Raw genomic sequence first — 22,164 nt, forward strand, 5'->3', positions numbered from 1 at the left:
AGAACAGGTATCCATATGCTGTCCTCTCTTGCAGAATGCACAGGGATACAAGTCAGAGCACATAAAATACCATTTCAGTCTCAGCACATGCAGAACTGCAAATATATCAGAGTTCTTCTGAGTACACATGAGGAAGAGAAGAGCAGGAAATGTAGACTACAGACTTGAAAAAATCAAGTTACTGGGTATAATTTTCATGACCAATGTGCGTTTGCATGATGGATGATTCCAGAAGTAAGCCTCTAGACAACTGTGTTAGGCGGCTGGTTCTGGAATCCTTCACAGAAATAATTGTGTTGAGTACTGCATCTGTGTTGGATGGCTTGGGAATGGTGTAATATTTAAATAAGGCACTTAGTCTCAGGTGACTAAATAATTTGAAAAACATAGCCATAAACTGTTGTGTCTCTGCTCGGTGACTGGAAGGAACTAGAATGACTCTATCTTATTTCTCTTTTAGTCAGGAGAATGGGAAGTGAAGCATCAGCATGCCCACCACAGGCCATCCTAATAAAAAGTCCTGGCAGGGAGACGCATGCATATCCACTTTATGAATATGCATAGAGGTCATGGTACATATCTCTTCAAGACAGAACCATGACTTACACAGCATGCAGTTCCGAGTGCCAAGCAGACATTATAAATATCTAATGACATTGCTGTAGTGAAGAAGCATTTGATTTCAAAATATCACTGAATTTTAAATACGGAATGCAATCACGTAACATATTCTCATTTGTCTTCATCAGTGTTTATGTCTCACCAGCTATAAATCCACTTAACTGAAAGATATGTGAATTGATTTCTTCAATTTTATTATTCATAAACAAATGTGTTACATTAGCCAAATGGAAGGCTGTCAAAATAAGGCAGTCTTTCTGATAGTAAAAGCTTTTGACTTCGATCATTCGGATCTGCTTTTCAGTAGTCATTCCTACAACCTATTTCATAGTGCTTGTATGCTTAACTAGAATGCTATTGAAATCTTCTGAAAATACTCCCTTTTGTAGTGTTGATTTTGATGTTTGCAATGTTAGCATTATTCACCATGCAAAGATAATATAAACTGTCTGCTGTAGGATTCTACTTGTGCCATTGAACTACTGAGAGGCAGAAGACTTGCCATCTGTGGATTTAACACTGCAAGAGGAAAAACTCTAAGTTTTATTCTGTATATTAAAGATGTCTAATTCTTAACTGCAACTAATTGTCTGTTAATAATTGTTTGGATTTTGTTAGGATAAGGACTATTTTAACACATTCTACTTGCAATTGCAACATTCTTGAAGTGTGCACAGTCACATGTAAGATGAGCTAGAATAAGCAACTCAGTATCAAGCAATTACTCAAACACACTCTAAACTACCACAACTCCAAGAAACAGTGTTAATGAAAAGGCAAACAGCTGTAAAGAGCACAAAATTGTATTTTCTTACATTTATTCAACTTGTTACTCTGTGCAATAATTTTAAATTATTTCAAAACCTGTCTAAAAATTCTTGGTTTCTGATATCAGCATTTTCAGTATTACTCCTCTCTCAGGTTCTCACCTAATGTTTCATTATTATAGTGTTAACTTTTCAGGACAGATATTGCTTCATTTTATATAGCAGTGCACACACTTCTGGGGCTTAAATAAAGACTTTCTGAAATTATTATTCTACAGTTAAAGTAGCATTGCCACTTAAGCCGCATTTCTTAATCTCAAGCCACATATATTGTTTTGGAAGCACAGGTCTATTCCTAGCAGTAGTTCCCAATCTGGTCATGGTTTTAGATGGTGTTTTCACCTTTCTTCATTGCAGACTTCATAGTAAAGAACTGCGAGACAGGTTCCTGTAGAGTTGCTCAAACCAGATGGGGAAGGTTCACACAGCAAAAACTTCAGTCTTGCCCCTTGGAGAGTTTTCTCAAGGAATTACAGTTACCCTACAGTAAGTATCTTTTCTGTTACATACTCCACTACTCTATTTTTGTGCATCTTCTGAATGTAAAATTTACATTTTGGTCTAGAGCATCCTTCAGGACAGCAGTTGTACTGTGAATGTCTTCTTTCACTGATTAGTTCCCTCACCATAAAACAAGCGTGGATGACATGGCTTGCACATAGGTCCCTTGCTGAAGCTATAACACATGACCAGTGTGTTTACATAAAGGATTCCAATACCTAATTCACACACCTAAAAAAAAAAACCCATCCCAAAAAATCAAACTGCAACTTCAAAATTTAGAATAACCAAGACCAAATAACCTTATGTGAGTAGCAACATACTGAGGAATAAAACCAAACCCCAAAACTCAACAGAACAAATGTATAGATTCTATAGGGACTACAATCTTTTACCATCTTTACAGGAACAGCTCACCCACAAATTTATTCAAATGCTGAAGTATGGAGAACATCAGAACTAATTTATAGTTTATAAAAAGGTTACAGTTAAGACCATATGATTTCAGAATATAAAAACATTTCAGAAGACAAATCTGATTTTGACATAACATACTAAAAACACTCTGTAGTCAGGTCCTTTAATGTGCCCCAACAGAATTTCTATGAACTTACCACCTACAAAAAACCTGCTTTTAGAGAAAGCACTATGTATCTGTTAAGCATTAATGTATGAATTAATGAATGTGTCTGACTAATGCCAAGCAAAGCCATTATTTTTTCAGCAGCTGACTCATCATATATTATTTTTAATGATACATTCCATAAATGACAGTTTTCAGATTTTATGCAGTTGAAAACCCTGTTTACTTGAATACCTTTCCTATTTCAGTAACTTTAAAATTAGACAAATGTCTACTTGACAGTTCATACCTTTTCCACTTGATTGTGTGAATAGAAGAAAAAGGCCATCAACCTTTTCCAGTTCCTCACCCCTAGGTACAAGTGAAAGATCTAATCCATATGGTTCTCAGCACAAAGCTAATAATTTTGATTTAAGCCTCAGAAAGTAGTTTCTTTCTAACACAATGGATAATTAAAAACCTGTAAGACTAATCTTAACTACAGGATACCTTCCCATAAAAGGGGGAAAAACATCTCTTGTGAAGAGTTAACAGTGTCTTTTTTATCATCAAGCCTGCACGATACAAATATTATTTACACACCAATCAAGGTTGGACTTAAGGAGAATAGGTGAAGTGTGATGGTACTCTGTTTACTCACATTGACATACAGACTGAATTCCATCTTCTCATTTGGCACATATTCAGCCTGGATTGGGTGCAACCACTCTCGTTTTACAAAATAGCACTGTATTAATTATTATTTTCATCCCGCTTATAGCAAAAATCCCAAGTCATAAAGCAGAATCCTACTGTGCTTAGCACTAGAGAAACAGCAAATTAAAGCTTGGATTTCTCCAATTAAAATTCCAGGCTCATTCACAGTAAGATAAAATTACCACAAAAATTTTATTAGAGTAAATCTTCCATGCTGTTATCAACAGGTAATCTGACATTTGTATAACGGTCTTTGTTGATTTATAAAGTATTTAAGGAAAATAAGACACAAACTGGTAAACTGTACAGCAGGAGATGAATTATTCTTTAATTCTTTTCCCAGAAAAAACTACATTCAAATTGACTCAGTCTTGTTAATCTTGCTTCTTCTAGCATTAGTTTTCCAGACTAGAAAGTATTTCTTCATTCTAGAAGCAATAGAAATCATTATTTATGTATGTAAATTTTACAGACTGTCACATTTGCTGTCGCAACAGCTCATTAACAGCATTTACACTGTTGGGACACAGATGCAGATCTATCTAGCCAATTTCTGCTTTCTAAATCTGCTCCCAAACATTCCCTCCACACCTCTTCATCTATCTTGACAGATGTATGAAAAGTGTAGCTAAAACAGAGGCCTGTTGCAACCACTAAAGAAATGTACACTAAACAAGCGTATATATTAGCTTGTTTTAAACCCAAACATAAGCGTCCTTAACGTTCCATAACTGCATAAACATTTTTGTGCCCAGTAAAAATAGAATTGCCACTGCCAATAATAAACCAGAAGCTTTAAGCTAAATGTGTCTTATGTTAACTGCACCAAGCCCCAGTCCTGACTTGTTAGGCTCAGTACCAACTTGTTCTGAGAACCTCCCATGTAAACCAGGACTCAATACGAGACATTTCCTTGTTGGAATGCGGGTTGAGCAAGGGGTAACAGCAAGGGCCTTGAAAACAGGTCCACAGGTTGAAAGCAAATGATCCCAGAACACGACTCACTGCTGGTCAATTACTGGACAGTGAACAAACACAACCCCCAAAGCTGGGCAACCATTACATCTGCTTTAAGAGAAGAAACAACAAAGAAACAGGAAAAACCAAAACCAAACCTGAAATACTCACATACACACACACAAAAAAAAAACCAACAGCCAAGCTACAGGATAAGGCACCTGCTGAAGCCTGGGAAAGTACCCATGCAATGCCAGCCCAGAGGCAAAACCCAATTGTCCAGAAACAATATAAACACAACTCAGCTATAAATAGGTAGGGTTCCCAGCGTGGTTGGGTGGGGAGAAGTGATGCAACAAGTTCCTTATTTTTTCAGCTTCCCTTGTGCACTAGTTGGATTGAAAACGAGTTAATTTTCCTTCATGCAGTTAGAAACCTTTATTCTTCATAGCTAGCATGGTCATTGTTTAGATGTAGTTTGAGAACAAGAAGATAACACCCTGAGACAGAGTTAATGTTTTTAATTGCTCAGGTCTGGGAGCTGAGGCCTCTGAGCTCTGCCCACAGGTGTGAGGAATTGAGGAAGGGGAGCACAGATGAGGCAAAGCTTGACTGACATCCACACTGATCAATAAGAATATTTTGTGCCATTAGTGTCACGCTTCATATTTAAGGAGAGTCAGAATCTGTTTGGGACTTTCTTTATTTCAGCCTTTTTCCATCCTGCTATTTTGCAGAGGCCTCTAGGCCTTTCTGCCTTTTTCTCTGTTCTGTCTCCAGGATCGGGACCAGGTGCTGCTGCCTGGGACTGGCTCCTCAGTGCGGATGGACTTAATGAGAAATTGAATTGAGTATCTTTCATTTTATATTCTATTTCCATTTTACATATATTTTTTAGTAGTAGCAGAATATTAGTGTTATTTTGTTATTTTATTAAACTGTGTTTGTCTCAACACATGAGTTTCAATTTCGATTCCTTCCCTTTCAATTCTTTTGCCTAGTCAGGAGTGAGAAGCAGGAGAGTGAGCGAGCAACTATTGTAGTTGTATTGCCAGCTTGGGTAGAACCAGGACACCCTGGCAGGCAGATTTTGAGTCTGACGACCTCAGCCTCAGTGACTAAGGCAATCCAGAACACCACAGCAGCTCTGCAGTCCTGCACACTCACAGGTAGAGATTGTGAAGGATTAACTGTCTATGGAGTGATAATGACGGACAACGGATATGAAGTAAGCACTAGCATAAAGTGTGTAGTGAAAGAATGTCAGTCAAGTAAAATTTTGTTTAAAAGTTTAAAACTGGCTTATGTGTCTTCTAAATATTCGCATCAGAGCAATCTTTAATTCTCTAATTGATACATCTACACCTATTCAGTAACAACAAACGTTATCAGAGTTTTGCGGAGCAATGTAATGAAATAAAATAATGATTACTTTGGTTAATGTTTATATGTGGAGTGTGGCACTGGCAAACATAAAATACAATTTCAAAAATGTGTGAAATTTGTGATGCCATCATGTGATGACTGATGAACACACAAAAAAAGTTCTATGCAGAAATCCAACATGAGGCACAGGATCAAATACCAAAAGTGAATCACTTCCATCAATATTATCGAGATGAAAGTAAAAAATAAACCAGAAACAAGTATCTTCCACTAAAAAGTAATAAAAGTAAAATATTGAGACAAATATTTAGGAGGTGGATATGTAACACTAATCTAAGCAAGAGGTTAAAATTCAGCTATCATGTTTTTACTGATGTTTCCAAAACAGCCAGCCACTAAATATTTTCTTCTATTTTACACTACAGAATTTGCTTGACTGCATTCTATATAAGGTAAATTGTATTATCCACTTCGTACATTCTATATAATTTGAAAGAGAACAAATGGAAGAATTAACTTACCTCCTAAAACTTAGTGCATAGGAAGATATTACTAGAGACAGTCTTACATTTCCTAAGGTTCAATAAGTAAACAAGAAGAAGAAATAACGAAAGAGAAAAGAGGATGTTTGGTTTCGTTAATGATTTAGACAAAAGAACCAAAAATATTTTGAGTAGTCTTTAGATATTATAATTCTTGAAAACACCTATGCAGGAATTATCACAGTGTTAAGTTGGCATTTTATCATACAAATATATTGAAAATTATTACTGTAATTGATTAACTTAAATAAGTTTTTTTTTCATTTCCTTACCTGAAATTGGAAAAGAAATTCAAATTGAGTAATCTATAATACAGTTGTCTTTCCTGTAGCCATTGTAGCACTGGTTTTATTTCTGTTTCTCCTATTTTATGGCATGAAGAAAACTAGGGGGAAAAATAAGAAAAACACACATCTTATTTTCAAAAATAATTTGACAAGTGTTACTGAATCTTCATTATCAAAGACTAAAAGCAGGAATACTGATGACCTCAGTGGGGGCAAAGTTTACCACATTTTATTTTGCCTACCAATGTAGTTTTTGTTTAACTTTGAACAAGCTTACAGTTACTACACATTTTTTGTCATTTTAAATATTAAGATATTTCTATCATTCAAAATATGTCATTATGGCACATACACACTATTCAGGAAAGTATTCAGGCATATGTCCAAGTTTGTCCCTAGTTAGGAAAGTCCTCTAGTACATTTAAAAAAACATTTATTTAGGTTTACTGAATACCTGTTTTTTGGTATAAAAATGCTGTATGTTACAGAGAGTATGGGAGGATAAAACTGAATGTATTTATTTATTGTTAGAAAGTACCAGCTCACAACACCTCTGGCACCAAACCCAAAAAAACACCTTTACTTGAACCTCTGCCTTATCTTTCAGGTAGGCCAACAGCATCCTAGAAGTAAATCAACAACAGGGTAAGCAAACAGATTTTCATTCTCTAGAGAGTATGTAAGTTAGCACCATTCTTTTTCAAATTATGGACTGGAGTGTGACTGGCAAGAACACAGTAAAGTGGCAACAAGCAGATGTACTTTTGTAAAAATCTTCATTATCTTTCATAGGAGTATAAGAGAGGGAACACTGGCTACTACACACTAATTATTGTTTAGAATTAATTGTTCTGTGGTTTAGCCAAAACAAGTAGTAGATCTTTTATTACACATGTTTTGGAACAAATCACTCTGTATTTAAATCAAAGCTGTACTTCAAATTTCTGTATTACAGCAAGCATTCTGAAGGCAAAGGAACAATGTCACAGCCTTTTTTTCCCAGTCAGGTTCCCAAGATTTATTCTTTTCTTCCAATTTGCTTTTATAAAAGCTTAATACCTCCACTGGTAGAAAATACATTTTCCCCACTTTAACAACAGTAATTGCATCTGTTTCTAAGTTATGTCTGTGATTTTCTGACATTCAAATCAGTATTCTCATACATACAACAAAAAGTTTAACTTTAGCATCCAGCAACAATCCAATTATGTAAATTATGCAATTATCACTTCTTCCATGCAGGCTTAGTGTCATACTAGTTCTAAAATGTACTGATGCTAAAGAGAAAAAGGGCTTCAAAGTTGAGTTGTCTTCAAAGACATTTAAGAACTGATAAAACATCATGGAATGTTGTCCGCATATTCTTAAAAGGTGTTATTTTTAGTGCTTCTTTTAGGAATATCAGTGTTTTGTGCTCCTGGTGAGATGGATTATTTCTCTAATCTGACTGTAAATTACCCTGGCAAGCAGATAAATACACATCTGAAGTATTTTCATTCATTTTCAGCTAAATTAGCGAGACTATCCAATATATTGGCCATGAAATCACCAGTGCTGACATGTGCAGAGGGTGGCTTAGAGCCAGTCTCTCAGTGACCTTACGTAGGCTTAAACCAGTCATGAGATCTCATTCCAAGGCAGAGAACAAACTTTTGTCTTTTATTTTTTTAAGAAGAAAATGCTGTCAAGATTAAACAAAGACTAATCAATAAGTCACTAAGGAAGGGCTTACCTATTTGCAATGCAAAGAGTAGAAGAACAGAAAAAACAAAGGTAAGTCATGAACATTACCAATTTTGACGCACAACTATCAGGAGAGGGTTTGCCCTTGTCTGAGATCAGAAGACGTGGGGTGTGAGTGTATTCCCTGTCACGCATTACTATGCCCAGAAATGCAGATATTTAGTGGATTACTGAGTGCTAAGTTCTTAGTTACCCACCTAAGTTCAAGATCTAAACACATGCTGGAGCAAAAGGGTGAGCTATGCTCAGCTCAAACCAGCAGAGGACTTGTCCTTAGGAGGGACCAGTAAGCTCTTAAACAAAGAAGGTAACAAAATTGCAATGAAAATATGATATTATAATAATGAAAAGAAAAATGTTCTTCCTGCGGAAATCTCTGGGTTCATGTTGTTCTGTGTGCTGCACCATGTGTTACCTTAGCCACAAATGAAGCTGAAACAGTCCAATATTCTTCTTTTTGCATAGCTGTGTTTGTAGATACAGGCTGTAAATCATACGGGTTGTACGGAGCTTTAAAGTTGTTCCTGTTTCGTTGAAGACAATATATATATTCCCCACTATCTTTTAGCTGTAAGGGTTCCTGCCAAAAGAAGAAATTATTTATAAGTAGATATATAGCTATTTTTCATTATTACAAGTTATATACCTATATATTTTACTATGAGAATATGAAATATCCAAACATTCTTATACAAACTCAGTAATACCAGTGAATTAACTAGAAAAATATTCTATTCTCATCATCACATGTTTTCCTGTTACATTATTTCCACTCTAAATCATCATTTTGCAGTACCACCAACACCTACTTCAATATTACTATTTATTGTTGAGAAAAGTCTCATATAATCCTTTCAGTGTTCCGAACTTTTTATCCAAACTTGAAGAAAGTTTACAGTAATTAACTTTCTCCACCTATCAAAGTGGTAAACATTGTAAAGCCTAAAAATCACCACAGAGTTCTTAAGTAGCAAACACGTAACAGTTAAAGACTGTTAGATATCAGTGGTATCTAGTTGTTTTTGAAAACACATCATTACAGCTGGAAGAAACTTCAGTTTTGTGGACAACTGTAATGCTTCCTAAACATTTTGCAGCCATATCTGAAATCAAAAGTCCCAAGGGATAAAATATATATTTTATTTTTATTGTGTGTCAAAAATATTTCACAACATTGTGCACATTGAAAGAAACACTTTTTTTTTTTTTTTCCTATATTGCCTATTTTTTCTAATTCATGAAAATTGTATATGCAAAATTTTAGCTACACCAGATATGTTTCTGTCTGTCATGGAATGCACCGAGCTAGTAAAAAACCACTTGGCTACATCAAAAGCAGACTGGCCAGTACCACTCACAACAAATACCGGCCTCATACTTTGCATGTCTGATCAGGACAGACGTGACCACAATTCTGCTGAAAAGCTCAACTGTGGGGAGCACTGGCTGAGTGCTGAGTTTAAGTGATTGCTATGTACCCAGAGATGGAATAAGTAATTCTAGGTGCCGTTATCCTCCTCACAGAATAATTCTACGTACCGTCTCCTCCCAGAATTCCACCATGGCTCTGACTATTGCAAAGTATGATTTGCCCTCCACTTCCTATTTTCAAGAATTAGAATTCAGTCCTGCTAATGAGAATTCTAATAGTATATTATCTTTAAACATTTTGTTGATTCTAAGAACAGATCTGTCCTTTTTCAGAGGTAAACTCTTTCAGGAAATAAATATTTTACATTTATAACCAACATAATTTCTAGAATGTGTAATTACACAAGATGTGGAGAATGGAAAGTGAGAATCACCGTAAGTTTGAAGTCCTGAAGTTTGGCCATGTCATCCTCTTTAGCTAACCATTCACGTGACGTTAACTTTGTTTCCCAGCCAAGTTTGCCTCGAAGCCTCAAGATATGCGTTATAACATCATCATCAATTGCTTTTAGTATATCAAGAAAAGTTAAAAAAAAAAAAGTTATTTTTTTTTCCCCTGAAACATAAAATCTTTAGATTCAATGCACAGGCCAGTCAGATGTTCATTCTTAAGTGTCACTGCATAAGCCTTAGCAAATGCGAAGGATTGGTCTAATGTTATTAAGACTGAGCTGGAAGGCAGTGAAAACATGTCTTAGAAAGTCTTTCTCAAAAAAAAGCCATCACATATTCTAAATGTATTTTCCTGCAACTGAAGAAGAGTGGTTCAAGTGATTTCAGAGTAATTTCAATTTCCACTGATTTTTTCACTGCTCTTTGGTGTAATTTGCACAGTAAAATTTAGAGTATGCAGTAGAAAAAAGAAAAAACCCCACGATTTACAAGCCAAAGACCTTTTCAAATGCCAAAAAGACTGAAAGAATGAGAAAAGGTTTCTGAAGGCTGAGCAAAATCTCAGCTAAACAAAAAGAATGTTGAAAACAAAATAATAATTAATACTTTTCTTTTAAATATTCTAAAGAAATTCATTTCTACATGGAAACAAACTACCCCTTTTGAAATCAGACTGATCAAGTCCTATATAGGAGAAGACCACTCCAGGTGAACGAAAGATTGTATAACATTATGAAAAAAGTCTGAGAAGTCCTGGAAAGCTCTAAGAATATTTTCCCCAGGATTTTTAATCCCTATGACAATATGCACTGAAAAATTTGGAAAAAAAAATTAGACTCCATTGTGGTATCATTTCCTCATAGTTTTCAGATTCTGTGACAGAGCTTTTAAATGAAGAAATAATGATTAGAATGTATTTTCCCCCACACTAATCCTGGAAGACGAGAAGGAAAAACATGACTACTCTTTACAAACCTTCCAATTAAAAGAAAACTTACTGCAGCTAGCTATAAAATATAAACACCATTAAATTTCCTGGTTGAAAGTAAATGCTGCTCTGAGATCAGGTCTAATAATATAAACAATCAGAAGGTGAATACAGAGGATAAAGTTTTTGGCCTTTGAAATAAACTGGAAATGGCAGCACTCGCTCACTTACAACTGCATCAACTCCCCCCTACACATGTGCTCTTAATCCAACTGCAGGAGAGGGATGAGGCAACACAGTAGTGGTTGAGTTTATTCTCAATTATGTCAATGTAAATCTGACATAGACTGGATGTACAGGCATAACTATATAGTATAATCTTCCCCCCTCACCGATGCTACAACCTACGTACCTGTTCTATCATAAGAATAAACTCTAGTTCTCACAGGCTTTTTAGAAGATTTTTCAACCTTTTGTTGCTCACGAGTCTTTTTATGGTCACTTGGTTCCAAAACAGATGTTTGCATTTCAGTTTTTCTAGTATTATCTGCAACCAACACATTAAAAAGGAACATATTAGCCATTTAAAGCAGACCACTATGCACATTTATTTTCTCATTTAAGTTAACCTTCCCACAATTTTACATTTCTGCAATATCTACTTCCCCAAATGCATTCTGACGGTTCAAGAAGCTGTTTCTTTTGCTGACAATACATTAAAACTTGTATTCAGATGATCAGTTGACATCAGTTACTTCAATATGGTTGGATAAGAAAGTAATATTTGTTTTCCATGTATCCCATAAGATGAAGAGGATACCATTCACTTGGACTTTTGTCATTTTTTTTGGCCCCGTTTATTACTAGAACACCTTTTAAGCTAAGTCCATCACAGCCAGACCCAGCACAACCCTACACTTCAATGCCTTGTTTAAGAAGTCCAAAAATTACTGACATAAAGGAACTCCAGCTTGCAGACTTGCTTGAATTTTGACTTGTTGAAGTTAGTTTGAAATTAGCAATGAGTTTTAAAGAGCAGGAATTGTGATCACAGGGCCACCAAGTCTTTGTGAATAGTTTCATTTTGTCATACATACAACTTCCATGAATTACGATTCTGTATTTTAGAGAGATGATCTCAGTTGACACCTCAGAAAAAAAGCCGAATCAATTAGAGGATGATACAAAAGATAGTAATGTATTTAGTTTTCACTAACATCTGTTGGAAAAAGTATATTCAAGGCCCATTACTCAGTCTTCTCACTTAAAGAAACTTAGACTAGGGAAATCTACACAGAAAGAAGTATGAATAACTGTAATTTTTTAAAACCACAGCAACTCTTATGTACTTTGTAGTTGGTATACTGAGTTAAAGTCAGTGTTATACCTCCACTATTCCAGTTTTTCCTTTTTACATTTAAAAAAAAAAAAAAAAAAAAGGGTTAGGATCAGGGTTAGGTTAGATTAGGATTAGGGTTAGGGTTAGGTTAGGGTTAGGGTTAGGGGTTAGGGGTTAGGGTTAGGGGTTAGGGTTAGGTTTTAGGGTTAGGGTTAAGGGTTAGGGTTAGGGTTTAGGATTAGGTTAGGGTTAGGGTTTAGGGTTAGGGATTAGGGGTTGGGTTAGGGTTTAGGGTTAGGGTAAGGGTAAGGGTTAGGGTTAGGATTTAGGGTTTAGGGTTTAGGGTTAGGGTTTAGGGTTACAATTAGGGTTAGGGTTAGGGTATAGGATTACAATTAGGGTTAGGGTTAGGGATAGGGTTTAGTGGTTAGGGTCAGGGTTAGGGTTATGCTTTAGGGTTAGGGTTAGGATTAGGATTAGGGTTTAGGGGTTAGGGGTTAGGGTTAGAGTTAGGGTTTAGGGTTAGGGTTAGGGTTGGGGCTTAGGCTTTAGGGTTAGGGTTAGGGTTTAGGGTTAGGATTAGGGTTTAGGGTTAGGGTTAGGGTTTAGGTTTAGGGTTTAGAGTTAGGGTAAGGGTTAGGGTTGGGGCTTAGGGTTTAGGGTTAGGTTAGGGTCAGGGTTTAAGGTTAGGGTTAGGGTTTAGGGTTAGGGTAAGGGTTAGGGTTGGGGCTTAGGCTTTAGGGTTAGGGTTAGGGTTAGGGTTAGGGTTTAGGGTTAGGATTAGGGTTTAGGGTTAGGGTTAGGGTTTAGGTTTAGGGTTTAGAGTTAGGGTAAGGGTTAGGGTTGGGGCTTAGGGTTTAGGGTTAGGTTAGGGTTAGGGTTTAGGTTTAGGGTTTAGAGTTAGGGTAAGGGTTAGGGTTGGGGCTTAGGGTTTAGGGTTAGGTTAGGGTCAGGGTTTAAGGTTAGGGTTAGGGTTTAGGGTTAGGGTAAGGGTTAGGGTTGGGGCTTAGGGTTAGGGTTAGGGTTTAGGGTTAGGCTTAGGGCTAGGGTTTAGGGTTAGGTTTAGGGCTAGGGTTTAGGGTTAGGGTTTAGGGTTAGGGTTAGGGGTTAGGGTTGGGCTTAGGGTTTAGGGTTAGGGTTAGTGTTTTTAAAAAAATAAAAGAGTGTGAAGTTTTGTGGGAGTCTTTTTATGTATTCATCATCTACAAAGTAAGAGTTGCTGACAAACCTGTGGTACCCAGAGAAAGAGCATTCCTTTCTAAAGGCTTTAGAGAGAGGGACCAAATGTATGTTTGTACTACAGCTGCCCACAGCAGTATTATAGTTCACCAAATATTAGAAGGCCACTAAGAAGAAAAATAGAAAATAAATTATCAGACCACGCTTGAATTAAAATCTGGATTGCTCTTGACTTACATTGTTCTTTGCTATGAATTCACTGGAGTACACTGTATATTTACAAGTGTTTGGAAAATAATTGTTACAGTGATGAGGAAAGTATGCCATTTCTTTTATTACTCCACTTTCTGTCATTTCATGTACTTTACCATGTACAGGAGAAGAAGGTGATATGCCGAACCCATGCTCAACTCCTTCGCTAGTAAAAGCTATGGGTTTTGTCGTGGTCCCTTTTACCTTCACTGTCATGTGCTCTGACGTGCTAGTAGGCTGACAAACTGATTCTTTTCTTTCCTCCTTATGTGTTCCTGAAGGTCTAAAATTGACCAACACACTCTATTAGGAAAAAAACTGAAGATTCAGTCATACAGGCAAAATAGAAAAATCAATTAAAATGCAACTTGCATAATGGTTTGCATTTATGATTAAAATGCAGCTGTCCTATGGCACAGAATAGGAGCTTCATAATGATGAATAAAATATACAGTTAGGGTGGGGAAAGAAATCAAAATAAAATTACAGCCCCACCTCTTGTGCTCTGACATTACACACATCAAAAGCAATATTACATAAAACCTGATTATTATTTTCATTAGTCTCAAACATCAGAGAGCTTCAAGATTAAGTAAGTTCAAGCTCTGGGAAACACAACTAAGAAAATAACACAAGGAAAATCAATGGTATAATTTGTCGTCATTCTTAGTAATTCAAAGAGCACAGCATCTACTGTGAAAGCAGAAATAAGGTAATGTCCTGGTTTTGCTAAAAACAAGTTTCTCTTTTAGTGAATTTGCCTGTCAGCTAAAGCTTTCATATTAGCTGCATTTTCCTGGAGAACCAGATACATGTTTTGGTAAACACAGCAATGGAATGCAAAGTTATTGATAAGCATGGATGCACATCTCGCGAGAGGGGCAACGAGAAACAGGTGACCAAGAAACTGACCAACTGAGTATAACATTCCATTCATGTGAATACTTCATATAAAAGTGGGAGATCACGAGAATCTCGTCACTCTTTCCCTTTTGCTTATGGCTGACATTAGGAGAGGACCTTGCTGGTCATCCCTGCGAACTGAGGCCTAGTGACAGACTGAATCCAGCTCCGGTTGGTTGCAGAGTCCAATCCAGGACTTCGGGTGCCGGCTCTGCAGTTGCTGAGACTTTCAAGATTGGTTTTATATATTTTGTATTATTTTCTCTATTCTCATTAGTAGCATTAGTAAAACATTTTAATTTTTCCAACTTTCTTCTCTCTGTCCTTCTTTTCCTCCCAACTGCCCGTCCTTAGTGGGAAGCGGGGAGAGGGAGGGGCAAAAGGGGGAAGCGGGGGAAGAGAGGAGGTTAACAATACATCTGCCAGGGTTTGATTGTCACCCTGCAATCAAAACCCTCAACAGGTAATAAGTTTTATTTTCAAAAATAAATTATTTCCTAGAGAAAGCATAAAAAATAATAATACTGTAATACAGGATTTGTCTTTTTCGTTTTGTTTGTTTGTGTGTTTTGTGGGTTTTTTTTGTTTTTCCCAAGTGAATTCTTAGATTTGTAGACTAATCTGAAAATCTCTTAACTAAGTTCAAAATGAATGAAAAAGCAATTCAAGATTAAGCTAGCAAGCTCTGAGAAATACATATTAGCCTGTATGAGAAGATAAGGAAAATAACTGATAGCAATTAGAACACAAAGAGAAGGACACAGAAGAGAAGAAATACCAGCTTCTCACATATCTGTAGCAGCAGCCATGCTATAGAAGCACTTCCCACAGAAGCAGGAAAAACCAATGCACAAATCTTGAAGTTTCTCTTCCAGTACAGAATTCCATAATACAAACTACCAAAAGCAAGGACAGGGAGGGCACTGTTCATACCAAAAACACATCTGAAAGAAGTTACACTATCCTATAACTTCTTTCTTCTCCTGGTACTTGTTTGCTGTAACTTCTTTCTTCTGGTATGTGCACACTGAGCTGTTTGAAGCTCTTCGACAGTAGTCTGTTCTTTTGAAGACCATTTTCAGGTCTTTGACAAAAACCTACCAATCAACCAACCAACCAAAAACCAGCTTTGCTTGATATGGCAGCAGTCATAGCTGGATGTAAGAGCTACCTTCGCATTCTCAATATGGCTCATCTAGAGAAGCTGAACCTCAAAGCTGTCCATGTGTTAGTTCAGGGCCTAATCAGAAAGAATGGGAACAGCAGCCACTTTCCAGAAAGACGGGAGAAAGTGAGAGAGGACCTAACAACAGAACAGTGATTATCTGCTATCTAGATAACCATATGCAATGATTATCTAGATATCAATGTATCTACTGATTATCTGGCAGAGACCACAGTCACTCCCTTGCATATATCTGAGACAAGTCTGTCACACAGCAGTATGAAGATGCAGGGGACAACATGGCCCAGAATAGACAAGAGAGTCCTCATCTCCCTCATGAGACTGTCAAGTTAAAAGACACCTATGTGTTCTCTCAGACCTGGAATTCCTGGAGGAAGAGTAAATTGGTCAAACTTAGACATGGTCCTACAAATCACATTCTTTGTACTAGAATAAAGTTTGATTTTTGCATGTTTACCCTTCCCTGGGGCAAGGTTCTGCAGCTGTCCTCTGCTAAATATTAGGAAGAAACACTTCTTTCTTTTTGTAAACTAATCTGTTCTCTAGCTAGGACATGGTGCTGCACTGTGCTTGTCTGCTGTCATCTTACCTAGACTGGTAGATCAGTAGAATCTTCCTCAATAACAGCCCTTGTTCGCTCTGAATTACATTTTCCATATGATAACATGCAATCAAATATGAAAATTTATTCCAAAATATAGGGGAGGCAAACCAGTTCCCTGGCTGCAAAGGATTTTGGTGGTTAGCAATTCTCTTGTACTTGAGTCTGTGAATGGAGACTTGATCTTCCTTAATTCAAAAATACAGGGACATCCTTTATTTTCAGGACCAGGAACTAACAGTCATAGAATCACTTCTTCACAGTCTCACGGTTATAGTAGAGAAGATTTCTCAGAGAAACTTGTCAAAAAAATCTGAAAGAGGAGTGGAGAACTAGACTGTACTGAACTGGATGGTACAGCCAGGGCAGACAGATCCATGCTAAGATGAGTTTTGCCTTCTGGAAAGAGAAGTGTGAGAGCAAAAAAAGTGAAACCTCGGGTAGCAAATGGCAACCCCAAATAAGATTCCTCTGTGGACTGAAGAATGATAAAGTACTGGCAAGGTCAAATCCAGTATGTGAAAGAGGAGACAGAAATCTCTGTTAGCAGCCCTTGATATACTATAATAGTAGCAGTACTCACATGCTTTTCTGAAGACAAAAGTACAAAGCCAAAATTTTTACCTGGGAAAAATACACAAGCACAAAACAGGTTGTACTGTGAGCACTGACCCTAAAAAAGACCAGTCTTTTCCTAATCTGTCCTTTAATATTCCCAAATCACTCCTCAGAAACACTTCCATCTCCAACTTCTATGATTGGATTCCTCCTCTTAGCTTTGTCTCACATCACCTAATAATTAAACTAGGCAATCAGCAGCATGGCTGGTGATACAAGCCAGAATACAGATCCATACTAGTCAAATACTTTCTAATATTTGGGATGGAGACCATTCTGCCTGGCTCAGGACTGATGAAAATTGAGGTTCCACTACACAAAATCTCATTTTTCACTAACTAAGAAGTTCACATCTTCCAGATGTCTACATATTCCATTTAAGTTTAGATACAAGAGATCAATTAGTTCAAAGTCCATTGAGAAGAAACTAATAGACAAACCTTTTTTTTTTTTTTGAGTAATTTAGGATAAAATAGCCCTAGTGTGGTTTTAATCCAATCCACATAATTCAGGAACAGGGTTTGCCTTTAGGAAGGCATCCTTGTCTCTTCATACTCAGAAAAATATTTTCCTTTTTTGCTATCTGAATGAAAGGGAAAGGAAACCAAAAGATGAACTGTGCTAGAGGATGGGGACTGTAAACATCTAGAGCTTCCTGCCACAGGCATCTGTGGAGAATGACAAGATGAGGAGGTTTAAAGAGAGAGAAGACAAGTTCATGGTCAACAGGTTCACAACCACATATCTGGCAGAACTGCAGCCCCAAACATTAATATTCCAATAATTAGGGATGCTGAGGGAATACGAGGGAAATGGACTGCAGAAGGCAGGCAACCTCACGTCTTCTCCTCAGAAAGCCTCTACTCCTGCTAATCTCTGGGACAGGATCCTGGACTTCACTGATCCCACTACAGCAGTTTTTCTGAACCTCCAATTCTTGGCAAGTATACATTACCCCTTCATCTTGTCCTGATACCCCAAAGGTTTTTGATGCTGTATTTGAGAGCTAAATGAACACTCCTTTAGTTTCACTTCAAGACAATAAACACTAAACTCTTAAATCAACTCAGTCACTGCACTCCATCATTGCAGTTGAAAAACACGAATACTTCTCTTCTTTCATACAGATGAAAGCAACACAGTACATAGGAATACATATGCATAAATTAATATGGTGTATAATTCCCCATTGACTAGACAGTATTCTGCCTGCAATAATTTCACTATCATCTCTCCAGATTTTCAGTGATGTAAATGAGATCAGATTCTATTGCAATGGGTGAAAATTATAAATATTATGTTGGAGTATCAATCCAGGCTTCACAAAATTTGCAGGGAAGCAGTCAAATAATTCAGTAAAAGACATCCATTGCTGTTTCAAACTTTAAGTAGAAGAGAAAAAGAAGTTGTTATAAAGAAGTACAATTACACATACACATTTCCAAAGCACATGCCTTCCTCTGTTATGGGTGCTTTGTATTTCCTTTCTGTGCTTCCTCTGTAAACTGCTGTGCGAAGAATAGGGTATTTCTGCTCCACTGAGGATGACTGGGAACAAAGGGCAGAGAAATACATTAATTTTAATAACCATTGAGTAAGTGGTCATATATTATATTATTATTTTTTTTAAATAAAAAGTTGGATTTATTTAACAGCTATGAAAAATATTTTCGAAACAACTGATGACTTAACTCAGCTTTCATTACAGAATTTTTGTAAGTTAAGATAAATAGCATTTTATGTGCTTGAAAATGTACTTATAAAAATAATATTGACTTAGAAATAACGGTGTTCAGAGCACTAAAATTAATGTATAGTATTTTCATATGCAGTATAAAATTGCTTTCTCCTGTTTCCATCAACCTGAGCCTGAAATAGCTACAAACCCTCAGAAAAGGAAATACTAAATTTAGAACAACAAATCACTGTTTTTCAGGACACTTAAGCCAAACACTAACTAAATGAAAATGCTTCCATTAATCATATACATTAGATTAATTTACATGGATTTATAGAAAGAGTAAGGGATTCACATATGTAAAATGTAGAGGTCTGATTTTGGTTATTCAAATTAGCATCATAAAACACAATTCTGGAGCCTTGTATGAATGATGAGAATAAGCAGAAATAACTAAGATAATGAAAAACAGAATATAATACCTCTGTTTCATATTTGAGAGCCACAATTTACTACTATGAGAAGATACTTTCAATGATTAATGTTAACTCATACTGTGTTATATTTGGTAAGAGCAGTTAAGCACTGTGAGGCCATGCATGGTACCCTGCAGAGGGTACTGGGTTAGGAACAAATTAAGGAGATTCTACCAATAATGGCAGGACTGTAGTTGGGTTTTAAGGAAAAACACTTTTCTTTCAAATTTCCGTATTTTGTTACTTGGTATTGAAAACTTCCTCCAGGAAAAAGCCTCAATAGAAATGCCAGTCTCTGAAGTTTTCCTTGCAAGGTTCCTAGGAGAAAGACTTTCACTCCCACAACAGGTAATCAATGTGTATTTTTATAACATTTTCCCAGACAGAAGCCAGATTTAGAATAAGGAAAAAAAAAAAAGCAAAAAAAAAGCTGTATATGAAAATACTGTAAATCTGGGATCATCCTATGTATACCAAGGTTGTCCATACAAAGGATGCCTGCCTACACAATAGGTTATTCAGTCTTATAAAACAGCCCTATGTGCCCAAAGCTGTATTGGCAAATAAAATCAGTTGTGCCGAAGTTACTTTGATATGAACACTGTTGCAAACTCCCAGAGAGTCTCTACAAGCCCCTAATTCTACTACTGGTCTGTTCATACGTCATTTTCGGATCGCTCTTAAGACACCTCTAACACTAAACTTGCAAGAGTCCCAGATGTTCAGGCCCAGGGTTCAATCCAGATGTGCAGACGCAACAGCCCTGGCTTTAATTTATGAGTGCACAAGCTAAGCCTGGCTCCAGGATTAGCAGCAACTGGCCAGAATTTTTAAATATCTAATTTTGGGCTTTGAAGCACCCAGATTTAGAAAGGATTCAGGAACATGCATGCTTTTATAGTTAAATCTGGTTTAACATTATACAATTGTAATAGGTAACTCTAACTCAAACTTTTAGTATAATGGGACTATAGCTAGTATATTAACTGCAATTTAACTATTAATACATATAGTCTATTTTAACAACATGCATGTTCTCAGCAGTTCACTGTTGTCTTTTGCACTGCTGTCAGCCAGTTCACACACAATATACCTGCTTTTTACCATAAACAATACCTCTGTCCTCTCTGCTTCAAATCGGAGACGAGATGCTAATTTTTCTTTCAGCATTTTGTTTTGCTCCTCCATCTGCATTAGGCGTTCTTCATCCTAACAGTAAGAAAACACCTACTGAATTAAATTTGCAGCAAAGACTATCTCCATGCTATACCTCAGCATGAGCGTCACACTTGAGAAGACCTGCACGCCTTATTAGAAATCAGGTGGTGTTTGGATATTTGCTTCTGCAGTGTTGGAACTGCAAGTTCATAGAGTTGACAAATTAAAAACAGTTAATTGTATGCTAAGTGGGAAAATGAACATTTCTTTGCTTTGAAAAATGAATAATGCAGAACTATAAAGGCAAACACCTTTACTGTATTTATCATAATTTAGACAAAACAAAAACATACATTTTTACAAGAAGTTCTACAAGAAAAAAAAATCTGAATTTTTAAAGTAATGTACTATATACAGTATATATGGAAAATTTAAAAGCCTCTAAAAGATTTTTTTAGGATTTTGTAAAATCCTGAACTTAGCCAAAAATAGTTAACTAAAAACTCCAGTTCAAAAAGATCACTGTACTTCCTAACCAGGAAGCTATTAATACAAAGTAAAAAAAGCATTCAACACCAAGATAGGGCAGAGGTCTTCATTCCTGACTTGCAAGTCTCACTCAGGTGTCATATTAGCTTAATTCCCTGGTTAGGTCCCCCTTCTCCATTCCCTCACATGCCTCAGAATCACAGTATCATCAAAGCCCAGACATGATAATAAGTAATGTGGTAAAACTATTAAGTATTGCAAACTCTATCCAGTGTCTCTATCTTCAGAAGGTGATTTGCAACGGTTAATTATGAACTGCAAATATGTATGTATGAAATCAAAATTAGATTGAAATGGATTACTGCAGATCAATATCTGCAAAACTAGGGTTAGGATCTGGCTCAACATATGCCAGCTGCCTGCATAAAACCAGCCCGTTCTGTATCACCACTTGTAAATGCTGCTCTGGGCTGACATTTGCTTAAAAGGGTGAAGGAAAAACAGTTTCCTCCTTCTGCTGATTTGGCCTTTGTGTTGGACAAGAGACAGATATGTCATAAGAGAAAGTAGTCTGACAGGACATGCAGCTAGTTCATCATCTTAATTTCCTATGTTATTAGCTTACAGCCTGTATCTTCCAGAATTAAACACTCTCATTTCCCACCAAAAAAAGTGACTGATGTCCCAATACCTGCTGTCTAGAGACAGATGCTTTATTTGCATCCCATGATAAATCTTAGGAACTATTTAAGCCAAGTATTAAATCAAGAAGAACCACTGAGATTATGTTGCATATTGCATTTTCAATGATTTAAACAGAGTACATAGAGTAACAAATGATAGAATTGACCTTTAAGATAATTGAGTCCAACCAGTTAACCTAATCCTTCCAAGTCTACCTCTAAACCATGTCCCTAAGAACCTCATCTATGTGTCTTTTTAAACATCTCCAGGGATGGTGATTCCTCCACTTGCCTAGGCAACCTGTTCCAATGCTTGACAACCATTTCAGTGTATAAATTTTTCTTAATATCTAATCCAAACTTCTCCTGGCACAACTTGAGGCCATTTCTTTTCATCTTATCACTTGTTACTTGGAAGAAGAGACCAACCCCCTCCATGCTACAACCTCCTTTCAGGCAGTTGCAGACAGCGATCAGGTCTCCCCTCAGCCTCCTTTTCTCCAGGCTGAACAGCCCCAGTTCCCTCAGCCGCTCCTCATCACACTTGTGCTCCAGACCCCTCACCAGCTTCGTTGCCCTTCTCTGAACTCTCTCCAGCACCTCAGTGTCTTTCCTGTAGTGAGGGGTCCAAAACTGAACACAGGATATGAAGTGGGGCCTCACCAGGGCCAAGTACAGAGGGACAATCACTGCCCTAGTCCTGCTGG

The 22,164-nt window shown here is 36.9% G+C and overlaps 1 protein-coding gene across 1 annotated transcript in view; it reads right to left on the reverse strand.

Annotated features, from left to right (window-relative positions):
* Positions 1–794: 794 nt before the first annotated feature.
* The window catches only part of DNAH14 (dynein axonemal heavy chain 14), a 34,691-nt gene continuing 13,321 nt past the window's right edge, over positions 795–22,164 (reverse strand). The window contains exons 3-10 of the mRNA XM_071807300.1: positions 20,244–20,336; positions 18,409–18,521; positions 13,782–13,948; positions 11,308–11,442; positions 9,949–10,079; positions 8,559–8,723; positions 6,386–6,498; positions 795–3,656 (exon numbers count right to left, since the gene is read on the reverse strand). Of these exons, the coding sequence (XP_071663401.1) occupies positions 3,584–3,656; positions 6,386–6,498; positions 8,559–8,723; positions 9,949–10,079; positions 11,308–11,442; positions 13,782–13,948; positions 18,409–18,521; positions 20,244–20,336 (990 nt within the window). The 3' untranslated portion in view covers positions 795–3,583. The remainder of the gene's footprint in view (positions 3,657–6,385; positions 6,499–8,558; positions 8,724–9,948; positions 10,080–11,307; positions 11,443–13,781; positions 13,949–18,408; positions 18,522–20,243; positions 20,337–22,164) is intronic.

This window comes from Patagioenas fasciata, chromosome 3 (assembly GCF_037038585.1).
Source record: "Patagioenas fasciata isolate bPatFas1 chromosome 3, bPatFas1.hap1, whole genome shotgun sequence".
NCBI lineage: Eukaryota > Metazoa > Chordata > Aves > Columbiformes > Columbidae > Patagioenas > Patagioenas fasciata.